The sequence below is a fragment of the Gracilinanus agilis genome, chromosome 2 (assembly GCF_016433145.1).
Source record: "Gracilinanus agilis isolate LMUSP501 chromosome 2, AgileGrace, whole genome shotgun sequence".
In the NCBI taxonomy this organism is placed as follows: Eukaryota; Metazoa; Chordata; class Mammalia; order Didelphimorphia; family Didelphidae; genus Gracilinanus; species Gracilinanus agilis.
In genome coordinates this window covers 672,235,705-672,254,662 of record NC_058131.1, presented here as the reverse complement: position 1 = coordinate 672,254,662, position 18,958 = coordinate 672,235,705, and the positions used below count along the sequence as shown (strand labels likewise).

At 40.1% G+C, this 18,958-nt stretch overlaps 1 protein-coding gene across 2 annotated transcripts in view; it reads right to left on the bottom strand.

Moving 5' to 3' along the window:
* Positions 1 to 18,958, bottom strand: part of MICU1 (mitochondrial calcium uptake 1) — a 240,744-nt gene that overhangs the window by 31,265 nt on the left and 190,521 nt on the right. For both annotated transcript variants that reach the window (XM_044659090.1, XM_044659089.1), the window contains one exon: positions 17,957 to 18,094. In XM_044659090.1, coding sequence (XP_044515025.1) covers positions 17,957 to 18,094 — 138 coding nt within the window. The remainder of the gene's footprint in view (positions 1 to 17,956; positions 18,095 to 18,958) is intronic.

The window sequence follows — 18,958 nt, the reverse complement described above, 5'->3', positions numbered from 1 at the left end:
CCCCATCCTCCAGCCCCCACACTCACTCTCTGGACTTCCAGTTTCGCTTTTGGTGCTGCCTTACTCATTAAAGGGTAAGGCCCCTGAAGGCATGGACTGTCCTCTTTTGCTTCTATTTCTATCCCTGGTCCTTAGAAAAGTGCCTGGCCTACAGTTAGCACTTGAAAAATGCTATTTATCTCTGAATGAATGCAAAAGTATTTACTAAGCAATGACTATGTACCCAGCAAGTGCTGAGTCCTGGGGATACTACAAATGGCAGGTTTCAGCTGCAAGTCGGAGGGAAAGGTCTCACAGGCCTTATGGTACAGCAGCAAAGTGGATGATGGATAACATCCTTTCTTTAGTGTCGTTACCACCGATAAAATCTTATTGATTTCTGAATTTAAACCATCTGGCAGTGTCAAAGATTTTGGAATTGAGAAATTTTTCTGGGTCCTCAGTAGAAGTCTCCAAGTAACAAATGTCTGTCCATTTCTCTATCATTCTCATTTGATCAGCAAAGCGGTGGGATGAAATGATATTGCCTGGGTAGGATACTCTCCGTCCCTTGTTAAAGGGTTTTTGCCTCACCTGTCCTCTCCCATTTTAGAATCATAAAATTTTATAACTTTATAACCTTTGAGATCATCTAGTCTAATCTCTTTTTATGTATGGGGGAACTCAGAGAGATTAAATTATTTACCTAGCTAGTTCTGAAGACAGTCAGGAATATGAATTAGTTCTTTTTTTTCCCTGGCCCAATAATCTTTCCTCTATACTGCCCTAATGCCTGATGACATGAGTAAGTGGGTTGTTTCTGAGATCCAAGAGAGTAAACAAATCTCTGTTTAGGATGGAATCTCTCAGAGGGGAATCAGATGTTTTCTCAGAGGTCTGTGCAGAGCTTTACTAGTCATCCTTTTCCTACAGTCCAACAGGAGGAAGCAGCTTGCTGTCTAAGGAAAAATCATCTTATACTTGTCTAAAAATCTTTCCTTTGCTTAGACCATAAGGGCTTGGAATTATGAAATCATAAAACCTGGTTTCAAGGCCTGGCTCCATCACTCACTAGTACTCTTATCTTGGGTCAGGACACGACCTCTTTGAAGCATCCGTTCCTTTAATTCATATTTCACAGGGCTGTTGCGATGAGTAAACAAAATAAGAACCACAAAGTATTATAGAAATATAAACTATTACTATCATTTACAGGCTCTGCAAAGAGCTAGCTTTTATGCAAAGGACATAGAAAACATTTCCAAAGAAGGTTAGGCCACCATATTCTAAATATCAGATGATTAAAGTTACTGATAAAATATCTGAAGAGGATTCCAGAAAGGCTAATGAAAAAGAAAACAAAAAGAAACAGAAGGAACCATGTCAATCTAGCCCAGAACTGCACAAAAAGATGGACAGGCGGGGATGGAGGCATGTAGGGGGATTGTACCAGGGAAGTCAGTGTGAGTTCAGGTAAACTCGGAAGCCAGCAGAGCCAGGGAGGGAAGCTGTGCCAGGGAAGCCAGAGTGAGCTCAGGTAAGCAGGCCAGAAGCTGGCAGGAGTGGGAAGATAATCTATGCCAGGGAAGTCAGTGTGAGCTCCTGCAAATGGATCTGAAGCCAGCTAGTACTCTGAATTGGGGGGAAGGGGGGTGGATTACAAACCAGCATGAGTTCTCATAACTGAGGACTTGAAGCCAGATTCTATCCCTGGCCTGTCAGAACAGAAGTAGGGGACAGAACCAGCTCCCATAGGTCATCATGGAGGCTAATGGGACCTGGCTGGGGACTCTGGGGAGGATTGGGGGCCACAGCAAGAGATAAGGCCAACAGCATCTGGGCATCAGTGAATCCAGTATCCCGCTGGAGTCTGTTAGAGCCAGAGAGTGGGAGTAAATCAACTTCTCATTGGGCATTATGCAAGTAGAAAAGGATGATAATAGTAATTCCAAACACAGCTAGCACTTAGATATATTGCTTTAAGGTTTACCAAGGGTTTTTATCATTTAATCATTACAACAACCTCATCAGGTTGTGGCTCTCATCCCCATTTTATAGATGGGAAACTGAGGTGAAGAGAGGTAGACGAGGTCACATAGGCAGGAAATATTTGGGATGGGATTTGAACTCAGATCTACTTGACTCCAAGTCCAATATTTTACCCATCCCCTAACAGGATCTATATGAGAACAGAACCTGTATAAGATCACCAGAAGACTGACATAGACGCTAGGATAGGGCCTACTACCAGACATCTCATCTGGATGGGGATCAGCATCTGGACTGTAGAAGGGATAGCACCACAGAGGCCTACTTAATCCACTTCAGAGCTCTGGAAGGGGTGGCCTGAACACAAAATCCAAACCAAGAAAGAAGATGGAAAATATGAGTAAGTAGAAGAGAACACTGATGTTAATGAAGGAAAAATGGAAATGGTTTGGCTAGAAACTATTAGAATGGCGAAAAGAAATGAAGTAAGGTATAAGAAATTAAATTATACATAAAATTAGAGCTTGGGAAAAATGGAAAGAAAATAAAAAGCCTAGAATGGTAAGTGGATAATCTTAACTCAAATAATGGACTACCTTAAAAACAGAATGAAGCAAATAGAACTGTTTCATAAGATAAGAAGAAGTATTAGAACAAAGTAAAATCATAAAAAAATAGAAAATGTAAAGTATCTACTATTAAAAAAACTGGCCTTGAAAATAAGTTAAAAGAAAGAGAATTAAGAGCCATTAGAAATCTTGAAAACTATGATGAAACAAAAAAATAAAGGCATTATATTTTGAAAAAAATTATAAAAGAAAACTCCCCAGATATATTAGAACCAGAGAGCAAAGAATATGTTGGTCACCTCCAGAACTTGCAAGTTAAAAGGTGACAGAAAGAAAAGGTTCAAGTTTCGAGGAACCAAAGTTCACATCAGATTTGGCAGCAATTATTATAAAAGGATAGTAAATCTTGTAATCACAGTCTAAAAGGCAAAAGGTAAAGGCACCAAGAATAACTTATCCTGAAAAAATGGAGAATAATTTTATAGGGGAAAGATGGTCAGCTAAGAGGAAACTTTGAAATTCAAATGCAAGGGTTAAGAGTAACTTAGAAGGAGAAGCTAGGTACCTGAGCTGGTAGAGAGCAAGGCCTGGAGTTGGAGGGAGCTGGATTCAAATCTGGCCTTGAATACTTCTAGTTGTGTGACTGTGGGCAAGTCTTTTAACCCCATCTGCCTAACCCTGATTTAGTATTGATTCTAAGAAGGTAAGTGTTAAAAAAAAAAGGTAAATAAGTAAGACATTAATTATCTGAATGGGATCTTAGAAAACTTGGATAGACCTCTGATAATGATTGAATGGGAATAAAAAGGGAATGGGAAAATAAAATGAGAATATAAAAGCAATATAAATGGCTGTTCATGGCATATTTTAGAAAAAGTGACCTTAAGCTAGGGCACAAAAGATGAAAGATTTTGCACAGTCATCGAAGTTAAAATGAGAAGGAAAACAATTATCTGGGGAAATACATATTTTCAACAAATTTCTCTAATAAAGTTTTATTATGTAAGGTCTGATGTGAGGAAATTATTCAAATCTATAAGATCAAGTAAATTTCTTAATAGACAAACGTCAAAGCATATGAACAGGCAATTCTTTTTTTTTTTTTTAACCCTTACCTTCCGTCTTGGAGTCAATACTGTGTATTGGCTCCAAGGCAGAAGAGTGGTAAGGGTAGGCAATGGGGGTCAAATGACTTGCCCAAGGTCACACAGCTGAGAAGTGGCTGAGGCCAGATTTGAACCTAGGACCTCCCGGCTCTAGGCCAGACTCTCATTCCACTGAGCTACCCAGCTGCCCCCAGGCAATTCTTAAAGGAAAGCAAACTATCAACAAGCACATAAAAAAAATGCTCCATATCACAAATAACAAGAAATGTAAATTAGAAGAACTCTAAAAGATTCCACCTCAAACCCATCAGATTTTCAAGAATGGTTAAAAAAAAAAAAAGGAAAATGGTGATTTGGAGGGGCTATGGGAGAATAAGCTTACAAATGCACTGTTAGTGGAGTTGTGAAGTGATCATAGCTTCATAGGATCATAAATATCAGAGATGGAAGAAGCCTCAGAGGACATCACGTATAGCATCTTCATTTTGCCAAGAAGGACACTACAGTGCATGTGACTTGCCCAGGGAAAATAACTTGGAATCATATCCCAAAAGACAATGAATTGTGCAGAATTCTCTTTGCCTCATCCTTACCACTCTTAGGTTTATACCTTAAAGAGATAAAATAAAGAAGAAAAGGATGCATAAAAAAGGGGGGAAATTATAATAGCACTTTTTGTTGTAGTAAACTAGAAACAAAATGAGTGACCACCAATTGAGGAAAGGCTAAACAAATTATGGTCTATGAATGTACTAGAACATTATTTTGTTGTAATAAATGGTAAAAGGTATGAATTCAGAGAAACCAGGCAGAGTAAAGTAAGCGGAATAACAAGAACAAGTTAGACAATGATGACGACACTGCAAAAGAAGACAACTACGAAAGACTTAAGAATTTTTCATCAGTGTCATGACCAATCATGAAATGATGGGGATATCAGATGAGGAGGGAGTGATTACTCCACCCTTGAATATGCGATCAAGAAGAGGAAATCTGGGAATATTTTGACATGCACCTAGATTTTGGGAAAGCAAATTTCAAAGAGTTCAGAGGAAATATAAGAAGAATCTCATGGACTAAAAAACTTGAGGTTTAGTCAGTTCAATAGAGATGTTCAAGAATAAAATTCATGACCAAACAAAGGATAAAGAAAATCAGACAGGTAAAAAAGTCAATTGTAATTACATAAAGTTAAAAAGATTTTGCACAGACAAATCCAATATAGCTAAGTGATCTTAGTTAAGTGATAAAGTTAAAATATAGTTAGCTAAGTGAAAGAGTTAGTAAGAAAAAAATTTTGTAGCAGGTTTCTCTGATGATGGTTTCATTCCCCAGATAAATAAGGAACTGATTTATATTTATAAGAATAAAAGCTATTTCCCAAATAATAAATCGTCTAAGCTGTTCTAAAAATGGCTTAAGGCAGTTCTCAAGAAACTCAAAAGTATAACTATATAGGAAAATGTTCTGAATCACTAATAATTAGAGAAATGCGAAGCAAGCCCAAAAAAGAAAATGACAAATGTTGGTGGTGCTAAGGGAAAACAGACATATTGGTGTACTATTGGTGGAGCTGTGAATTGGCTCAACCTTTATTTTGAAATTATGCACAAAAAGTTACTAAATAATTTATGTCCTTTGATCCAGCTATACAAAGACATCGAAGAAATTCTGTACTTTATTGAAGAAATTCTGTACTTTATGTACAGAAAATATGCATAGCAGCTCTTTTTGTAATGGCAAAAAATGTGGGAAGTTAAGGGAAGGAGCCCATTAATTGAGAGATGGTTGAACTTGCTGCGGCATAAGAATATTATGGAATACTATTGTGCTATAAGAAATGAGGGAAAAAAATAGTTTCGAGGAGACAAAGAAAACTGGTATGAACTGATGCTGAGTGAAGTGATTAGTCAGAAGAATAGTTATAATACCAAGGGCAGCAAATAATGAGAAATTACTAAACAAAAAGGATCAGTGAAGAGGTGATACCCAAAATAAGTAAAGAGATGGTATGATGTTGAAGATATAGTTTTAGCAAAATTTTGGACAGAGTGTGACATGCTATTTACATGGAGAAGATAGAAAGATAGGGATTACCTAATAATTCAAGCATATAAATGAATTCATGAGAAAGCATTAATTAGTGGAATCACTATGTGCAAAGCACTTGGGACACAGAGAGACTATAAAATGCCTACAAAGTGATAGCAAATATCACTCTGCCTTTGGAAACTCTGTCATGATCTGACACCACTAGGATTTGTCCAGCCTGTTTCAGGGATTCAGGGTGTGGGGGGAGAGGCCAGGAAAGATCATGTTACTTTGACACAGGAACTGAGATCAGTACTAGAATATAAGCCTGTATGTAAAATATTATGGGAAATATGAGTATACCCTCGTAACAAACTCAATATCAACAGGTGCCTTTGGAAGGAGAGAGCTATAGGAGGTTGGGTAGCCACTTTAGAGAACCATAGAATTTCAGAGCTAGAAGGAATCTCACTGATCATCTAGCTTATCTGCATTTGGAAAAAAAAGAACTTCTATGACATACTTAATAAGTGTTCATTTGGGCTTTGACAAAAAATCTCTGGTGAAAGGGAATCTACTACTTACCCAATGAATTCATTTCAATTTTGAACTGAAAAATTGTAGCTCAAATAATCAGGAAGTTTTTGCTCCATTTATCTCTTGGTAATTTCCACTCCCTGGGGCCAAAAAGACATGTCAACCCTTCAAATACTTGAAAGGGACTATCATATTCCTCTTAAGTCTGTTTTTCAAACTAAGGTCCACCTACATATGGCACAATCTTGAAGCTGTTGGATGTCCCCTAGACACTCTCCAGTGAACTGGATTTCCAATTCCAGTGACCTGAAATCCATCCAGAAGAGATGAAGCACCATTTGACTGCACACATGTTATTTCCTATGCAGTATACATATATGTGCTAAAAACATCAAACTGCAGATTCTTTCCATACTAATAGCCAGGAGTCTAATGGAAATACTCAGTTTTTAATATGTTCTCTCATAATTTCTTTATTAAAGTAAGCAAACAGAGAACGAACTGTTTTATTCAAGATGTCTAAAGTTTCCCAAAGTTGGGGTGGATAAGATGAGAAGGAAGTAAAGAATGAGGCCCTCTGTGTCAGCCGTATGATTTAGACAGGCAGTGGATGAATGCGGAAAGAGAGTATAGTAGATGAGTTTTCTGCCTTGATTTTTAGTCACTGAAGTCATACGTCAGGCATCAAAACTAAGCTATCCAAAGTGACATCTGTGTTCCAGTAAAAGATAGGCCTAGTAGCCCTCCCCTCTGTCATGAATTCCCGTCCCCGAGAAGATTCTCTCATCTGCTGACCCTCCTGCTTTAGAATTTTACTACTAGTTGTAAGAATCTGCTATGCACAAAACAAGGGAATGACATTTCAATTAAATTAGAGCACATTAATAATTACCATGCACACATCACTTTATTTCATGGTATGAATAAACATCTGAAAGTTAACATAAGAAATCCTTGTATTCTTTTACTGTCAAATGCCCAGATTTATGGACATTCTAATGTTTCCTCTTGCCCATAAACCAAGGCAAAGTCAGTTAATGACTCCCAGGAGCAAAATCTGACCTTTCAGGGCTTTGTTTTTTGGATAGTGCTTCTGATTTTGTAAGTAAAGTATCCCATCATATGCATTTCTATTCAAATCTCCTTGTAAACTTGGCTAAAGAAGGCCTTCAGTGGAGTCCAAACCTATTTACAATTCTCTGCTTCATTATGACTGGCTGTGAGAAAAGAGCAATGCATGGGAGTCCAAAGGCCAATGGCCAGAAAGGTCACCCTGAGAGTTGGTGCTGTCCAAGGAATGCTGGGGAAAAGGCTCTTGTAAATTTTCTAAAAATATAACTTTGATAATTTCATCACAGCTTAGATCAAATCCTTTAATGATTCACCACTGCTTTAAAATTTTTTTATCCATGGCTTTTATTTGATAAAGTCCAAATTCTCAAGCCCGACATTTGAGGACTTCTGCCACATCACAACATAATTTCCTTAAAGAACCCCTTTGTGTCTACAAAACTGATATGTTCACTATCTCCTGCACACATATTGTGCTTCCTAACCTCTGTGCCTTGGTTCATGCCATTTCCCATGAAAAGAAAGCTTTCCTTTCTTCTTTTTCTGCTTATTCAAATCCTGCTCTTCCTTCTCAAATTGTTTAAGTTTAGGTTGTTCAACTATTTATATCACTACTAGATATCTCCAAAAAAGTTCTCCTCTGAGGCTTCGTCCTAGTTTAGATGTGACCTTGGGCTCTCAAAGGCTATGACAGTAGAGTACAAGTTTTGGATGGTTTTCTCATGATGGAAAAACCCTGAATAGAGACCTGGAAACAAATGATACTGCTTTTGTGAGGACCAGCCAAGTTATCTACAGAGAGGTTTATCACCAATAGGCTGGCCACTTGGTGATGATTCTTTGGCTGTGGCAGCTGATAAGACAAAGAAAAACAAAAAGTGGTCTTTGAACTTGTTCCATTCCTTTCTACTTCTACAGAGACAGAAGCTGAGAGGAAAAGGGGAAGATGGTATTAAGAATCAGTTTTTAAGAGTATCTATAAATACTGAGTTAGCTGTTAGAGCTCTATATTTAAATCCTCATCCAAGGACTAGTGAATGGACATACTGCTGGGGGAATCAAATCATATAAATCTCGACTTCCTCACTATAAATAAAACCAGAAGACAAAAGGAAGTTATAGATAAATAGGAGGATGGTTCACAGGTTTTCCTTAGAGGCAAATTCAGGAATTAGAAGAGTTGGCTTTGATACAAAATTTCATAGGATACTTGGTCATTTTGTCCTGTAGTGCTCATAATAAGCACTTACAAAATAACCATCATGAATATAATTGATGTTTATATACTGTAATAATTAAAATTGGTTGTCAAATGTAATAATTAAAAATTTGGTTTGACAAAAATGATAATGGTTAAAAAAGAATTGTTATGGTCGCCATTTATAACAATTAAAGTTAAACTATGAGTCAATAGGTTGTTTAGTAGCTTTATTTACAGCAAGGTAGAGATATTAAAGTGGGAAATATATGAAGGAGGTAGAAAATATTGCCTAGCTAAAAATACCCTAAATCCCAATCCTAGTGCCTCCAGACTGCGAATGAGAATCCGAATCTCACCAGTCCATGAGAGTGTCTCCAGTCAGGCATTCCAACAACCAAAAACTGAGGCCAAAGAGGCTGACCGCAAAGGGCAGTCTCTCACGTCAAGGCAAGAGTCTCACCTGAGTAAGCGTCCCTCTTGAGCCCAAGTCTCCAGTGTAGGAAGCTGAAATCTGAAGAGCCAAAAGATGCTGAAAACCACCAAGAACCTTCATTGCACACGAGGCCAAGATGGCTAAGAATCCCACCAGAGCTCATGCTATGGAGGCTATGAGCCACAGAGGATCAAGAGGCAGAGCTCACACTCCCCAGGCTAAAGGTCACCAAGAATGAAGAGACAGACCCGAATCTCTCTCAGGCTCTTGCTTATATACAATTTTCTCTGCCAATCAGCTCTCCTCATGACATCTCAAGAACCAATCACAGCCTTTCAATTTGCCTAGCACTGCCTGGGGGGGGGGGCAGTGCTTGTGGTCTTTTAGGGCATGAAATTTCTTTGTTAGTGACTTACTAAGTGTTAAGTCGGGGTACTTTAAGTTCTTGATTGACTAATGTAAAATAGACAAAGGGAATAAAATTCTCTTGCACAGTACCAATATTTATGAAAAAGGTAAGGTAGAAGCGAAGAACTCAATAAAGCCCTTCAAATTAAATTAACACATATTTCAATACTCAGCGACTTCAAAGCAATAACAGAAAATGGTAAAAAAATATGTTTAGAAATGATAATTTGGGAGTGGAAAATAAGACAGTCTAACAGCTTGTAAAAGACTCACAATTATATATCATGCATGCTTTTTTTCCCAAAAAAGAGAGTTTTGAGATGTTAGAAATGGAATACATCAAAGATCATCACAGAAAATGAATCTGATTTTATTCCGACAGGAAATAACTATTTACCAATGTAGAAATTATTTATAAAATAACTCTGTTCAAGTCAGACAGAGAATTCTTAGGGGAAAGATAAAAATTGATGTCAAATTAGAAAAATGAATAAACATGAGATAATATGCACAAGTGAGGCAAAATCAATAACTGAACAGTTGATGCAAAAAAATGAGAAATGGATACAATAACAGATGTCCACAGAGACTACTGTTATCCCATTCACTAAGAAAGCTTAACCCATACATATCAACTGATATGAAGAAGAGACCAAAAGAGACGAGAATGTGCCTCAATCAGCAAATACTTCATCTCATTGCTAAGGTGAGAAACATAGCAGCTAAGGATAATATCTGTTTAGAATATAAATTTGACGGTCAATTCTTGTGGAGGAGAATAATGGAAAAGTAGGAGCAATACCATTTTATATACCAGTGAGAGTGGGAAGCTAAGGAAAAAACAAATTTATATAAAGTTGGGCATGAGGTCCGATTAAGCCAGATCATCTGAAGGACAGTAAAGGATGAAAGGAAAGGAGGACAACAGATAAGAAGAGAAAATATCTGTCAAGATTTACACCACAAACTCTCTTCTCCATCAATGACAGTGAAACAATCATATTAGGAATTTAACATGAGCCCCCAATATGCTGTATCAAAAAAGAGGAAATAGTACTAAAGAAAATGAAAAAAAAAAGTGAGAAAAGCAGATGGGTTAGAGCAAGTGTACAAAGAGTTATGGCAGGGAGCTGTGGAATATGTACCACAGTTTCCAAAGAAGTTAAGTTATGAAGGGTGGGAGCATGAATAAATTGTGATATATTAGCTATGAACTGTGCAGAAGTGCCATGAAAGAGAGAGATGTGTGGATAAAAAAGGAAGTGGAGTAGTCATGTAGAAAGAAGGAAGAATAAGTGGTAGATGACCTGCTTTCTACCTTGGTATCCACCTAGGGTAAAGTTAAGAGGTCTAGAGGGAGGTCCCACCACATGGGGGAGATCCTTCCAAGAATGATTTAAGGGAAGATGTGGGCTGGGAGTCACCCAGGATGAGAAGGCTTAGAGGGGATGCTGTAGGTGTTTTCATGTATAGGAAGGACTGTTGTATTGAAGAGGGGATCCACTTACATTGCTTGGTCCCTAGAAGACAGAACTAAGAGCACTGGCTGGATGTAAGAAAGAGGCTCATTTAGTTTTAATGTGAGGAAAAAACTTTTAACAATTAGAGATAATGTTAAGTGGAATAAGCTGCTTAGGCACATGGTGATTTACTCCTTAGTGGAGGTTTTTAAGCAAAAGTCAGAAGACTCAAGTGTTCTGTAAGGAGGATTCTTGTTTAGAAATACTGATGGCCGTGATGGTCACTGCAGCCCCTTCTAAGACTAGGACTCAGTGGCAATACAGATGGGTGGCCATCTTCACCCCTGGAGAAAGCACCCACATTTTAATAGTTAGCATTTAGGCAGTGGTTTAGGGTTTACAAAATACAAACTCATGAGAGCCTCACAACCACTCTGTGAAATAGGTGCTATTATTATCCTTATTTTACAGATGAAGAAATTAAGGCTGGGAGAGGCTAAGTGACTCCTCCAGGTCAGACACCTAAGAAGTATCTGAGGCAGGATTCAAATTCAGATTTACCTGCCTCTAAGTCCTATCCAAGTAGCTCCCTCTCTAGAACAAAGATCCATCCAAATACAAATTAAATGCCTGTTTCTTTTTACAAAGATTTGTTCACTGGATTACATAGTCATCATCATAAAGTCTCTACCCACTCGAACCCATTCTCTATTCACTAAGGCAATGATCTTTCTTTAAAAAACAACAATAATAACAACAAAACTGTTAACTTTTGGTTTTAGAATTGATAGTTATCAATTCCAAGGTAGAAGAGTGGTAAGACCTAGGTAGTTGGGGTTAAGTGACTTGGCCAGGGTCACACAACTAGTAAGTATCTCAACCTACTGAGCCATTAGCTGCCCCTTGAGGAGATTGTCTTACAGCACACGTGTGACCATGTCAATCAGCTCCAGTGGCTCCCTATTGATCACTTCCAGGAACAAATATAAAATGCTTTGTTCGGCTTTCAAAGCCTTTCATGACCCAGCCTTCTCCTCCCTTTCCAGTCTTATACCTATCTCCCTCCCTCCACGTACTCTTTGATCTAGCGATACTGGCCTTCTGGCTAGTCCAAGAAAAAGACTCCATCTCTCAGCTCTGGGCACTTTCTCTGGCTGTCTCCTATGCCTGGAAGGCTCTCTTCCTTTTCCCCTCCAACAACTGACCTCACTGGCTTCCTTTTTTATTTTTTAACCCTCAACTTCTGTGTATTGGCTCCTAGGTGGAAGAGTGGTAAGGGTGGGCAATGGGGGTCAAGTGACTTGCCCAGGGTGACACAGCTGGGAAGTGTCTGAGGCCGGATTTGAACCCAGGACCTCCTATCTCTAGGCCTGACTCTCAATCCACTGAGCTACCCAGCGGCCCCTTCAGTGGCTTCCTTATGTCCCAACTAAAGCCCCACCTTTTACAGGAAGCCTTCCTTAACCCTTCTTAGAGTTCTAGTGCTTTCCTCCTTTTACTTATTTCCTATTTGTATTGATACAGAGCTTGCTCTGAGTGAGTATGAATTCACAGGTTTGTCTCCTCCGTTAGGCTGTAAGCTTCCAGAGGACAGGGACTATTTTTTGTCTCTTTTTGTATCTCCAGAACTTAGCACAGTGTGTGGCACATAAAAGGCTCTTAATAAATGTTGACTGACTGACTGAATACATGAACTCCATCTCCATCTGCTGTTAAAAAAAAAAGGAAAATGTGAAGCTCGGTACAACGATCAGGTTCTGAATAGAGGCTTTTCATTTCTAGGAGAGGCCTTCTATCTTTTTGCCAAGCATGCTGTTTGTCTGCCTGATATGAGATCACCCCACAGAATATATCATATACTCCAAAATGGAAATATAAAAAGGTATTTGGGGCAGCTAGGTGACTCAGTGGATACAGTGCTAGGTCTTAGAGGCGGGAGGTCCTGGGTTCAAATCTGGCCCCAGACACTTCCTAGTTGTGTGACCCTGGGCAAGTCACGTTCAATTGACTAGCTTTTACTGCTCTTCTGACTTGGAACCAATACTTATATTGATTCTATGACAGAAGGTAAGGGTTTTTCTTAAAAAGTACTTAGAAAGCAGGTGTGTTTTTCTCATATAGTGAGAAATGTTTCTAAAGAGACTACTCACCTTAGAAGGAAAGGCTTTTTACTTAACTGCTAGGTTTACCAACTATTTAATCAAAATGTAAGAACAATCAATCTTTCCACCACAGTAGGTTGGAAATTCTGGGCCAGGAACAAATTTAGAACTCTCTTCACCAGATGATAAAAGACATCTTTTACTTTCTATGTTTTATTTCAAGTCTTTAGGACTTAAATTAGTTTCAGTCAAAGCTGAAGTGCTTTCCTCTTCCAAGAGGAGGGGGATGCCAACATTTAATTCATTGTTTTTTTACTGTAACTTCATAATAAAATGACAAATTGGCCTATCATCACGAACAATTAATTCAAGGTCAAATGACTAGATCAATCTCTGTTAAACATGGCAAAATGGCAAGGAATGTTCCCTATTGGGCAAGAAATATTCCCAGAATAAGGGTTAAAAAAACCCCCAACATTTGAAGTTAAAACAAACAAACAAAACTATTTCCAAATGATTTCAGATATGTACTGGGCACACATGGAGGTATTTTCTGGGAAAGAGAGAATTCTCCCATAACTTCTCTTTTTTGCTTTCTGCAGTAATCTCTTTATTAGCATCCATTCAACAGGGCATCTGCCTGAGCAAAGAAGTGGCAACACGGCCAGGGCATTAGATACTTTTCAAAGACTATGCCAACATCTGCCACTTCGTAGCTTGACATGAGAAGTGTGTTTCAAAGTAGACACCCAGCAAAGAAGTAAGAGGTTTATCTGATGATTTTTTTTTTTACCAATCAGAGGCAAAGTCCATAAATATGTATGTACAGACATGTACACACATGCATATATATGACATATGCATGATACACATAAGATACTATGTACCAAGATCAAATGGGACAGTTTTGAGCTCATGGCATTCCAGCTTCTTTGAATTAACTTGATTATGCTCATGTAATTAATTAATGTGTTTTATTTTTATTTTGTTTTTATATTCCATTTGTTTACAAATCTAAGCCATTTCATTGAATCTTCCTTTGTAACTAAGATTTAAAAAGAGAAGGAAAAAGAACAGTTCACGAAGACTGAGTAACATTGTGAAATGGCCACGTCTGATGGCATTTGCAATATTCCACACCCAGAGGCCTCTCCTTTGAAATTAAGTGAGGGGGCTGTATTTTCTCTAGTCTTCTCTGGGGCCAAACTTGGTTAAAGTAACAGTGGATTTCTCCATCATGTCCCAGAAACTTCATCTTGGAAGAACACTTCCAAATGGAATGCATAGATGGTAAGTTTTCTCTGCTCCTGAGGCCCCCTGCCCACTTCTGATTGGAGGGCTCTTCCCAGAGCCTCTATTTAAGGAGGGTGCCCGAGTCAGCTCTCTCTATTTCTTACCAGGTTTCATTCCAGATTTAAAACAAAAAAAACACTCTTGCCATCTGTCTTAGAATCAATACTAGAATTGGTTCTAAAGCAGAAAAGCATTAAGGGCTATGCAATTAGAGTTAAGTGACTTGCTCAGTCACACAGCTAGAAAGTATCTGAGGCCACATTTGAACCCAGGTCTTCCCAAACTCTAGGCCTGACTCTATCCATTCAGTCACTGAGCTGTCCCAACTCCAGATTTCTTCATTATCCCTCTCCTCCCAAAACTTTCACTATATACTTTTCTCCCCCCACACCTTACCCTAAGCTTTTTATGGTTTGCATTCCTTCATTAGAATGTAAGCTCCTTGAGGGTAAGGTCCTTTTTCTTGTATTTATATTCCTAGCATCCATCACAGTCTCTGACACACAGTAAGTGCTTAATAAATGCTTGTTGATTGACTGGCTGAATGACTTCCTAAGCTGCTCTGAATTCTTTTTATTCTTTTCTTTTCATTCTTTAGACAGAATAGCAATATTCCATACATCAGCTCACCCCATACTGTCCAGCTATTCTCCTGATAAAGGTGCACCTACTTTGTTGCTATTTCTTTGCTGCAATTAAAAAGCATCCTACCAAATGGGTAAAAGAGATACTTTTCTCTATTGCATATTTGTTTTGCAAACTGATTTACCACTTCCTTGGGGTATATGCTTAGAGTGGGATCTTTGGGTCAAAGGATAGCTGCATTTTAGTTATTCTTTTTTTAAAAAAACGTGCTTCCAAATTACTTTCTTGAATATTTATATCAAATAATTTTTTAGTTTATATCAAATAATACCTTTACCAACAGTGTGTTGCTGTGATAAGGTCAATTTTTTATTTCAGGTCAGCTCTCTGCCCATTTTCCAAGATGTTAATCCTATCTAAAGCATGGAGCATGGGGCGTGGAGCTGGGAGAGACAGAATCAAAAAATGTTGAGTCAGAAAAGCTCTTTGAATCTTGAGTCTAGGAAGGATGTGTAGATCTTTGTATGAGATTCATTTTTAAAAAGCAAACAGAAACTTTGATATTCAGCCTGAGGGACATGGTAGTACTGTTGGAATAAATGCTCTTAAGGTGACCAAACTAATTTGGATGTATAATTCTGCCATGTTTGTGACAAAGTACTATTATATGTCTCAGATTGTAAATGCAGAAAATGTAGAGAATGGGTAGGATGTGAACTGATCACAGGAGATAAATCTCTCATCTTATGTGACTGTTCTCTCCTCCTCCTCCTCCCTCTTTCCCTCCCTCCCCCCCCCCCTTCTCTCTCTCCCCCCTTACCTTCTGTCTTAGAATCAATACTAAGTATTGGTTCTAAGGCAGAAGAGTGGTCAGGGTTAGGCAACTGTGGTTAATTGACTTGTCCAGGGTTACAGAACTAGACAGATTTGAACTAAGGACCTCCTGTCTCTAGTCCTGACTCTCCATCTACTGAACCACCCAGCTGCCTCCCTCTTCTCTTAAAAAAGTCAAATGTAGAAAAAAGAATTTCAGTGAATTGGCTTCAATTAGTTAGGAAACTGAAAAAAATTCCACTGGACAAGGCAGCAGAGGAGAGGGAGGCATCGTGTTGGGGTACGGAGTCAAGTTCAAATAGAAACAAGGGTCAGTAAAGCACCCATAAGGATCCCTGCAGGCTACATGTTAACGTAGAAACAGTAGGTTAGCACTATCTGTGTGTTGTTGTATTTTTAGTATCTCGTTAAATATTTCCCAATTACCTTTTAATGTGGCTTAGGTGGCCCCCAGGAGTGCCATGGCCCACTCGTGTATGTGACACCTCCAGCATCCTGGAAGAAGGGCTGAGTTTACAGTCAGAGGATGTGCAGCGCTCCTCCTGGGGCACAGCACCGACTCTACCTTAGCTGCACGGGAGGCAGGAGAGCCACACCGCTTCGGGCACTCGGCGGTGGCTCTAAGAACAGCATGTTCAGCTCCTGTGCCAGCAGAGAACCAGACTGGGGGCAGAAGAGATTCTACAAAAGCCGGGCGGCCATTTCTGAGGTGTGGGAGGCCTCCGGCGGCTCCGTCCCAGGCAGTGCTCCCACGGGGGCTGCCATGGAGAGCGTGCGAGCAGCCGCTCGCCTTCTGAGGTGGTTCAGAGACAGCCGTCCCAGAACAGGGTGGGCTTTAACATCTTCTGTGTCAGGGACCTCCTTGGGCAGCGGGGGGAAGCCCACAGACGCCTCGGAATCATGTTTTCAAATGCATGAAATGAAATACGTAGTTACACAGGAAGACATTTATGCTGAAATAGTTACTGAAATATTTTTCTACAAGCCGAGCGCACAGCTGCCAACTAGAGAACTCTTATATTCTAGAAGGCGAGAAAAAGAAGAGAACCAACGACGTGCTGTAAAAGGCCATTTTGCCCACTAGGCACAGTCTTACTGGCCCAGAGACCACGAGGCTTCCACAGGAGCCAAGAAGTGGCAGGAGAAGTCATTTGGGATGTGTGATTTGCCTCCCAGAATTCACTTTGATCAAGGGCCGCATTCTGAGGGGTCTGGCCTTGGCAGGAGTCAAGAAGTCTGGTGCCATGTCATCCTCTCTCCAAGAAGCTACGGGCCACAAAGTTCTGACGACACACTTGGGCCTGCTACAGACGCCGAGGCCTGGGCAGAAAGCTGGGTGGCATCCCCAGGGCTTCAAGTGCCCGACGAGGATGCTCCCAAGTATGACACCACCGGCTTGATTTCCTCTCTTATCTGTTGATGGACTGACTGGGTCATGGCCTGGGCTCTGGAGAGCATCCAGAACGAGCTACAGAATGATGTTCAAGTGCAATGCAAGGAATTCCAATGGTAGACAGAGTCCTTCTAGGAAATCTTGGAGTTCAGGGAGAACCCAGGATAGCTGAGTGGTCGAGAGATCAGCCCCATACCAGAGAGTGGAAAAAGTACGCAAACTTCTATTTTACAAGAAATCTAAGAGGACGCACGGGCACCTAAAAAGACTTAACTCATGAGTCAAATTCCCCATCAAATAGAAGCAAGGGAGCTTTGGGGAAAAGGTCCCAAGGGTCTAGCTTAAGCTGGATAACTGGAGTCTTATATAGGTCACAGGGGAGAGATTCGGGTTAAAATTCACATGGAAACAGAAGCGAAATCCGGTATCGGGACGGCATGGCAAGACTTCTGCCCTGATGGGGGCCCTTGACTGTTCCTGTGGTGGGAGGCTGGGGTAGGGAAAGGAGAGAGCTGCTAAGTTCAGAAGCTGCCCCTCTCCTGCCTTGTGCTCCAGAGCTTTGGGAACAGAAGCCACCCACAAGGACCTGACCTGTCAGAGGTCGGACCCAGCCCTCTTCTCGGCCTGAACTAAGGATTACAAATCAGTTGGCCTGAAGATGCCATTCATTGAGGCTTCAGAGGAGACGGAAGTCACTGAAGAAGTCTGGCCGATCTGTCCTGGCCAAGGGTGCCCCCTGCCCACAAGTGCAGGGCTGGATGTGACCCTGCATTCGTGCCTGACATGTGATGGGAAGCTGCTGTGCACTGGCTACCCCGTGTGTAGCTGTGTAGCCGAGGGGCTGGCACGGAGCCCTGCTAAGCAGAATCTGCTGGAGGCTGTATAATGGCAGTCCTGGCTGGGCTGTGACGACGCGGAATGGGAACCGCACCAGTGGCGGCTTCTGTTTAGTCAGAACGACTCACCTGTCCCTCCTTGAAGTGTTTCTTGAGCTGCTTTAGCATCATTTTCATTTTCTTGGTCTGGACTCCACTGTAGGCCAGCAACATGCCACCAAACTGTCTCTCGGTGATTCGCCCATTGACGGGGTCCTGACGCTCAAACTAAAAGGGAGAAAAAAAGGGAGAATCTCACTATGGGGCAATGTGTCAACAAGGGGAAGGTGATTAATTTGTAAGAAAAATTCTGAACATTCCTGACAGCACAAGATAATCATGTGCATGATAGAAGATACATGCTTTTGGAAATTATGCAGAACTCTTAGCATAGAATGAAAAAATGGTACATTGTTTCTTACATTTTACGAAGCACTATCATTACAACAACCTGGTGAGATCCATAGTAATGGAATTATAATCTCATTTTATAAAAAAGGAAACTGAGGTCAGGGAGGTGAGTGACTTTCCCGAGGTCATCTGGCCAGTAAGAGTTGAAATTGACCTGAAAGACCCTGAAATTGACCACCTCCAAGGCCAACATTCTTTCTACCTTCCCTAAGAATAAGAAGGCCTGAGTTAAATTCCTGGCTCTGTCAGTATGTGATATGGAATAAAACCACTTTCCTCTTCAAGATACTAATTATCCTTTTGTATAGAATGAAGATACTCTAACACATTCTTTATCTACCTCACAGGATTATTATGAGTCTAATGAAAGATAGTAATTAAAGCCTATACCTTCTCTCTTAGAATAAATACTATGTATTGATTCCAAGGCAGAAGAAGGCAAGAACTAGGCAATGTCACACAGCTAGGAAGTGTTTGAGAACAGTCACATCTCTCATCTCTAGGCCAGACTCTCAATCCACCTAGCTGCCCCCAATGTTAGTTCTTGAGGAAAGAAACAATAAGTAAGTTTTCCTTTGGATGATCCATGCTGATGTTCCCTCAAGCACAGACTGTCAAAATCTGGCAATCTGACCAATTATTTTTAAATAATTTCAGCTCTCCACTCTATGCTTATTAATA